Below are 7,905 nucleotides of genomic sequence, written 5' to 3'. Positions count from 1 at the left end.
TGGGAGGGCCAGGGAGACCTTTTTCAGCGTGCAGCGGAGAGAGTGAGCTGATGAATATCTTTCCCCAGGGCATGGCAAGGAAGGCAGGGAGGGAGAGAGCTGGGTGGAATCCCAGGCTCTGCGTCTGCGAGGCAGCGAGCCAGGAAGGAGCTCAAGGGTAGAGAAATGCAATGACTTAGCAGCAGATCGAAGGGACGGAGCTACGCGGAGGGGATGGCAGGAGCTACAGCTTTCGCTTGATGGCCTTGCTGGGGAAAGGTGACAGGTCGGGAGAGATCGGTGGGTCGATTCCCCCCTCCCTGAATACAGTTACAGGATTATGAGTGACTGGGTGGAATTACAGAGGGGAGGCTGTAACCTGAGCGTTGCTGGCAGCTTCCTGAAGTTGAGACTGTGCCGAGGGTGGAGGTATCTCCTCAAGGGAAGGAGCAGTGGGAAGCGCCTGTTCCTGGAGGCATCTGTAGCTGCTGTACCCCAAGCTTACTGCTGGGGACAGTCACCCTGGGCTGCGTTGGTGAGGTTTTCCACTTCTGCCCCTTCACAGCAGAGGACAGCGGAGGAAGATGTCGGCCTTGAGCCTGGGGGGCTGAGCTGGGTGCCATGCTGCGTGCCGCCTGCGTGACCGTGGGGCTGTGCCGCTGCGGGGATGAGTGGCCGCAGCGCCTGCTGGCACTGCTGCACAGCTCTGCGTGCCCAGCACGGGCACTGGTAGCAGGGAGACCCGGCTGCGGTGGCCCTGTCTGCTTTGCTGCTAAGAGCCCACGGCTTCCCACAGTTTTGTCCAGAAAGACGCTGGCTGAAGCTGCCTCAGGGATGCTTTTCTGTGCCGCAGGTCCATGCAGGGGGGAGAGGTGCTATGGGGCAAGCCAGGTACCCATCCGTTTTGGGGAAAAGGGGTCTTGCTGTCCCACAGGAGTGTTGGGGTAGGGCAAAACGAATACTTTAAGGATAGTGAAGCACTCCAGCAATACAGGGGAGAGGATGGGGTACACACTGTGGAGGGGATGGGGCATGCACCGTGGAGCAATGGCTGAGCTTTTGGAGGAGCTGTGAAAAGCAGGGGCTGGCGGGGGGGAGGCGTGTCAGCATTCCTTGTGGCCATCATCATCATCCCTGTAAGGGGACCTTGCCCCTGTGCTGCCAGGTCATGATGCTCAGTAACTATCACTGCCTTCCCTGCTTTGTTTCCTGGAGGATTGTGAAGATGTCCAGCCCCAACCTGAACATCGTGACCTTGCTGGGCAGTGGCTTGACTTACACCAGTGCTTACCTCTTTGGGGTTCAGGAGCAGAGCCTGCTGTCTGGAGACTCAGTGGAAAAGCTTATTCAGGTGAGCAGGGGGGGTGGTTTGCTGGGGAACGGATGCCTTCACACGTGCACATGTACGTGCGTGTTTGTGCGTGCTCTCTCTTAGCTGCAGCCTGTCGCCACCTCGCTGCTGGGTGCATTTCGCTGGGCTGTGGTTTCCACATACAGAAAAGGCAACCCGATGCTTTGTGTCTGAGCAGCCTTTGCTGTTTGTGCACACCACAGCCGCGCTGGAGGGGGACACACACGCAAGGGAGGTCCCCAGGGGAGAGGCCCCACAGGCAGGCAGGCTGCTGGGCTTGTGAAAGTGCAATAGGGAGCGGGGAGCCTGGAGGGAGACGGCATCCTCTGCGCAGCCACTGCCTGACGTGGCACAGGTGCCGCAAGGTTGCAGGCGAGTTTTTTGGCTGCAAAGTGGGATCTTCATCCAAACGCTAACCTGTGTGATGAACCCCCATGTCCTGACCTGGGGCGGCTGCCCGGCCCGACTAGGGACTGGGCATGCACCCGGGTGGGAGCATGGGATGTGGGAGAGAGATTATCCTCAGCTGCCGGGCTGAGGATAATTAACAGAGGTGCCAGCGAGTGATTTATTGGTACTGGGACCCTCCATGCCCCTGCTGCTCACAAGCTGCCTGGCTCTCCCTGCCTGCTCCTCCGATGAGAGCCTCTCAGGGTGGGGAGGAAAAGGCAGGCAGCAGGCATGCTTGCAGAGGCATACTCACCTTTAAATTTATTTCGCCCTGCGGTCAGCTTTCCAGTATCCCATATGACCCGCCAGAAGACCATAGACACATCCCCACCCATCTTTGTCGCCTCCCTGGGTGGGAGGGCGTGGGCTGCCCCTGCGATCCCCGCAGATGCCCCCCCTTCAGCCCCCTCTCTCTGCCCCCCCTGGCAGGTGCGGCTCTGCCTGCTGTGCGTGGGGACCTCCCTGGTGTTTGGCCCCCTCCTGGGGAAAAGCTGGCGGCTCTACAAGGTGTTCACCCAGCGTGTGCCGGACAAGCGGGTGGTGAGTACACAGCACCCGGCGGAGGGGGGAGGCAGAGTCCCCAGGCGGGGTGAACGCTAGCAAGTCCCAAACAGGTGCGGGATAGCAGATAATACTCTTGCGTATTTTTCACCGAAAGGGTTGTCAAGCGCTGGAATGGGCTGCCCAGGGAAGTGGTCGAGCCCCCATCCCTGGAGGTATTTAAAAGATGGGCAGATGAGGTGCTTAGGGACAGGGTTTAGTGGTGGGATGGCAGGGTTAGGTTAACGGTTGGACTTGGTGATCTTAAAGGTCTTTTCCAACCTAAACGATTCCATGATTCTATGATTCTATTCTAAAACCAGCACGTGACAGGGATGGGTGCCACAGTCACAGGTCTGCTTTCACACCTAGCTGGCCATGCGCTCCTCATTTATTCCTGCGTGATGAGGCAGGAGCTGTTCCGCTCTACAGGCGAGCGGGTGCTCTGCCAGGCTGCCTGTTCCCCAGCAGAGTCCCAGCTCCACCACCGAGCGAGCTCTTGTTCTCAGTTTACATCGGCCGTGTGCCTTCATTACGCGACACGCCGGTGTTGTGTCCAGGTCTGGGCTAGATTGTCTTTGTGAGGTGAAAATAAGCCAGGTATCCTCGAGGGCGTCTGATGTAGGGCTGCCCCCAGATGCATCTGATCCCCTCTTAAAGGGAGGGAGGGAACTCCTCTGAAGGAAGGGGATACAGCAGCTGGGAGGGAAATGGGAGCCAGCTATTTAAATTTGTGCATGTAATGGGTGCACTTACAGCTTTCGGCGGCCACTTCCCAATGGCGAAAAAAAGCAGGTCTCAGAGGAAAGGTGAGACAAGAGGGTTTGCAGGGGAACCAGGTACCAGCAAGGACTCCCATTCCTGAGGCACCGGGATCTGTGTTAAACTTGCAAAATTATAATCCTACCAGCTTTCCCCCCCCCCTTTTTGTCTCTGCTTGTGATATGGGCATAAGGGATGATACTGCTGCATTGGAAGAGGTGATTTCTGCCATAGCATTTACCAGCTAGCCACACCGTCAGGGAGGGTTTATACCTGGCCCCAAGCCCGATTAGGTCTCTAAGAGTTTGGGAGCCGGAGGCAGAGATCCTGTGGCCGACTTGGGTGTAGGTGAGCCTCCTAACTCCACTCTGGGAGAAGTATTAGGATGAAAGAAGAAACAACCAGAAAGAGACGTGGGAGGCAGGGGTTATTGGTGTCCCTTTGCCCCCCGGGTAACGCTTACTTTGTGCGTGTTTGCAGATTATCAAAGACCTCCAGTTGCTGGCGATGGTGGCAGCGTTGGTCCTGGCGGACGCCGTGTTGCTCTTGACGTGGGTATTCTCTGATCCAGTCCAGTGTTTCCGAAGCCTCAGCGCCTCGCTGCGGGTAAAGGGATGAGGAGGAGTGGTGGGGTGTTGCGCCGTGTCCTGTCTGATCTCTGTGGACAACATTGGTGGGTGGTCAGGCGTTTGGAGGTGCTGCTTGAAAAGATAGAAAGAAAAACAAGCCAGAAAGCCTTCTGGGTGGTCTGGGTTGGGTTTATGTCTGGCCTACTACAGGGTTGCTGCAAAATTTCCATGTCTGTGCACCCAAACGTGGCAAGGGATACCTGTTTGCAGGGCTTCGGTTTGCCAAGTAGTGGGGTCTGGTGAATGATCTTCACCACCCCGTGCAGGTCATCTGGGTGACACAGAAGAGGTCTGTGGCATCTGAAGATGCTTTAGAGAAAGGTTTAACCAGCCTTGTTGGCAGCCAAGTGCCAAAATCTTCCTCACTTTAACCCTCTGCTCCTGGCAGCACCAACTTCGGCCTTTCCTTTTAGGAATTTACAGAGGAGACCTGCTCAAATGCGTAGACCCATCTGCCCATCGGTCTGTGCAGCAGACCTTCACTTCTGCCCTCTGCTTGCCTCCTAGGCGACGGAGAAGGGCATGACCTGCTCAGTGAGCCGGGTGCAGTCCTGTGCCTCTCTCTACTCTGACCTGTGGCTCGTTCTCATTTTAGGGTTTAAGGTACGTAACCTCTTTATCAATTCTTGCGCTGTATCTCGCCTCCCCCCCAGTCTCACAGCCTAAACCGTTCAGCAGCATTCGTAGTTTCGCTGCCCTCCCAAGCTACGTGCCAGCTGCAGATTCCAGCTACTCGTGTTGATCGTGAAAGCCCTCCCATCTCCAGTCCTTCCCATCTTGATGTTTTCTTGCGTTCCCTTGTAGAAGCCCTGTTAGCCACTTTTTCCCTGCCTCACCATCTCTTCTACGTACACTGCGCACGTTCTGTCGCTCTATCTAGTTCTCTCCCTGCAACCCCCCAGGCCTTGTCTGTCTCCCTTCTTTAAGACTTGTGTCTCACTCTTTTCTAAAGCACACTTTTTCCATAAAGCCTCAGGTGAGCATCCACCGCGGTGATGCGCTTTCTAGCTCAGCCCGAGTCCTCTGACTCCAAATCGGGGAGGTGCTGATGACAAGCGCTTGGTGCCTACCTTTACAAGATGTGTATCAGCTTAATTATACCACCGAGGTACACTTTCACTGGTGTAGCTTTGCACGTGGCCATTCTTATTCCAGAAGAGTTAGTTATACTGATGTAACTATGTAGGTATAATTATGGCTGTAATTATCTGTGGTCTCATGTGTCTCTGGGTTGGCAGAGGCTGGACGCGTTTCAGAAAGCTGATGTGGATGAAGCTTGTGAGATCAGAGCCTTTCTTTAGGAATGGCTCCATCTCTGCGTGCAGTACGGGCAGTTCCTTTCTGACTCACTGCAATATAATACTCATTGACCATCTTACCCAAAATCATAGGAAAAAGAGCAGGACGAGACCTCACAACACAGCCAAGTCCTTCTTCCCCCTACACTTCATTTTAAAGACATTAGTCTAGCCTGTCCTTAAATGTCCTTTGGTGCTAGGGATTGCTGGCGTTCCCTGGGCTTTCAGTGCTGTGTCTCCACCTCTGATTTTGTCCGTAGTTTGTGTTAGGGTTTAGAGAGGCAATACTTTTGCCTACAGCTCCTGCAAACTTCTGTTTGGAATAAAATATCCCCATTACCAGTCCAAGGTACTCTTCGTTAGCGTTGCGTTGAACCTCACCCTGATCCTATCTACCTACAGGGGGGTCATGGAGTTACTTCTTTAGTGGTTTCCCTGGAGTTAATCTGGATGTACACCCAAGTGAGAGTAGGCTCTATCTCTTCCTGTATGTAGCACTTCTTATCTTCCGCGGCATTAATGTGCTCAGCCCTTTGTGAAGCCACTCAGTGTACAATCCTGGCACAGAGCAATGAGCAGAAATGACTTGCCAAGGACATGCCTGGAATTAGGAGCAAAGTCCTCTGCTCAAGATTAAAACAAACAAACAAACAAAAAACTTAGTCCCGTGCTTACTGAAAGTCCTAGTTTACCAGACAGCAGCGCTGTTCTCTGTGTCCCAGATAGACTGTATGAATTTTAAATGGGACTTTTGGTGCTGTTTTTGTTTTTCTTGCTCAGGGATTAGGAGTTGGCTTGCCTTTGGGCCATGTATTTGGAGGTGCCCCATGGTGAACATGGTTATGATCCAGTGCAGATCCTACAAAGCAGGGTTGGGCGTCAGGCTAGCCCCCAGTGAGGCAGGTCTTGCTACTGCATGCCCTCCCGCCTTGAGAATTCATGGCGCTCTGAAGTTGGGAGTCTCACCAAAGTAGACGGTGGACGTGAACCTCTCTTGCCTGTACGAGAGTGTCCCTCCAGACCCTAACCCTGGCAGTGGGCATTGCGGTCATCAAGCAGCCACGGCATGGAGGGGTCCAGAAGGGTCTGCACCACAGGTCACAAAGCACTTCTTGATGCCCAAATAACAATTTCATGTCTCCTAGTAAAAGGCTGACAGTTGCACTTACTGGGGAACACAGGAATAATGTAGGAGTCACGTTCCCAGTATTCTGGGTCCTTGCAGGAGCAGGGATTTTGTTAGATGGTATTTCCAAATGGTCCTGGAGGCAGACCATGCCCTGCGCTACAGAGGCGGGCAGAAACCACTTGGCCTTTCCTGCCAGTGTGCCCTAGGGAAGGAGGGAATCAGCCTGCCGGGTAGTTTAATCCTGAGCATGCTGGAAAGATGCACGTGTGGGACACTTGAGGGGCAGCATGGTGAAGAAGCCTGCTCTGAAACGACCGACCTGCTCCAGGGGAAGGAGGGCCTCTGTGCCCAGAGCGCTTCTCTAGCCCCTTTCACCCCTGCTTGAGTCAGGCAGGAAACAGCGAAGGGAAGGGAGAAGAATTGCACCCAGTAGTTTCCTGGATTTCTATTTAAAGAGGCACCAAGCACATCCTCTTCCCTCTAGTCTAAACCTCCACTTCTTCTGCCTTGCTTTTTCCTTCCGAATGTCCTTCTGAATCTCCTTCCTGTTCCTTCAGAGGTAAGTCATTGCTCCTTGATGGCTCCCCACCGATGCATCCCCTTGGGGACCTCTGTCTCTTGTCTGTCCATTTTCGCTGCTCCTGCTCCAGGCTGCCTGAGGGGAGATCTTCATGTCCCCTTCATGTCTTGAGGGGTTGGACTAGATGACCTCTAGGGGTCCCTTCCAACCCAAAACATTCTATGTCTTGCCTTTCCCGGCCGTGCCCTGCTCCATGGCATCACCCACCAACCTGACCCTCAGCTCCTTGCGGCCCTCAGTTGGGACCCCCATGGCCTGCCAGTGCCTTTGCTCCTGCCCTCCCTCCCCAGCCCCGCTTCTGACCCGCAGCAGCGTGCTGGGCGTTTGCTGCGGCGTCACCGCTGCACGCTGAAGGTCTGCATTATAGATCAAAGAGCATTAATTAGGATTGCGCTGAGTGTATCTGAGCTCACCGGGCTCGGTACGAGGTGGGGGTTGACATTGTCAGGCTGTAATTTTCCACACTCTGGAAACCTCTTTTTTTCTGCTTCCAGAGTGTCCTCCTGCTGTATGGGACCTACTTGGCCGGTCTGACCGACAATGTCAGCTCCCCGCCAGTCAACCAGTCCTTGACGCTCATCGTCGGGGTCAACCTCGTTTTCCTGGCTGCCGGCACCATCTGCTTAGTTCACCGTTTCTTCCGCACTTGGCACAACTTGCTGTTTGGTTTTACCTCTGGAGGTATCTTCGTGTGTACAACCACAATCAACTGCTTCATCTTTGTCCCACAGGTATGCTGCCACCTCTGTCCCACCACCTGCTTGGAAATGGGGACATGTTTGGAGTTTAGCAAGAGCAGCTGTGTGGGCCAAAGCACTTATTTTCCTGCTTCTTTCCCCAAATGCTGGGGCTCACCTTGCATGGCTCATCCTCCAAGCCCCAGTGGCTCTGCTTCCCCAAGCAAGTCCCCTGAGTCTCCAAGCAGTGTGGGCATGTTGCAGAGCTGCTGCTCAGAGACCCTCTCACAGGAGCTGCTGTGGGATCAGTCCTTCACACAGTTGTCCTCTCCTCATACCCCATGTGCCCACTCCCACCCAGGATTTCTGCCCATGGCAGGGACGAAGATGGGCTCCAGCAATCCAGCTGGCCTTGCCAGGCTCGGAGGCTTCATGGCTGCCAGGGGTCTCCAGGGGAGGCTGTCCTCCAGGCTGTCCTCCAGGCTGTCCTCCTCTGCGCTCTTGGAGGAG

General features: G+C 54.7%; 1 protein-coding gene across 1 annotated transcript in view; it reads left to right on the top strand.

Moving 5' to 3' along the window:
- Positions 1–7,905, top strand: part of GPR156 (G protein-coupled receptor 156) — a 17,288-nt gene that overhangs the window by 4,131 nt on the left and 5,252 nt on the right. Inside the window, 5 exon segments of the mRNA XM_035894594.1 lie at positions 1,195–1,330; positions 2,210–2,320; positions 3,563–3,688; positions 4,219–4,314; positions 7,213–7,449. Of these exon segments, the coding sequence (XP_035750487.1) occupies positions 1,195–1,330; positions 2,210–2,320; positions 3,563–3,688; positions 4,219–4,314; positions 7,213–7,449 (706 nt within the window).

The sequence above is a fragment of the Egretta garzetta genome, unplaced genomic scaffold (genome assembly GCF_000687185.1).
Source record: "Egretta garzetta isolate BGI_Z169 unplaced genomic scaffold, ASM68718v1 scaffold85, whole genome shotgun sequence".
Classification (NCBI taxonomy): domain Eukaryota; kingdom Metazoa; phylum Chordata; class Aves; order Pelecaniformes; family Ardeidae; genus Egretta; species Egretta garzetta.
This window is presented reverse-complemented; position numbering and strand designations above follow the sequence as displayed.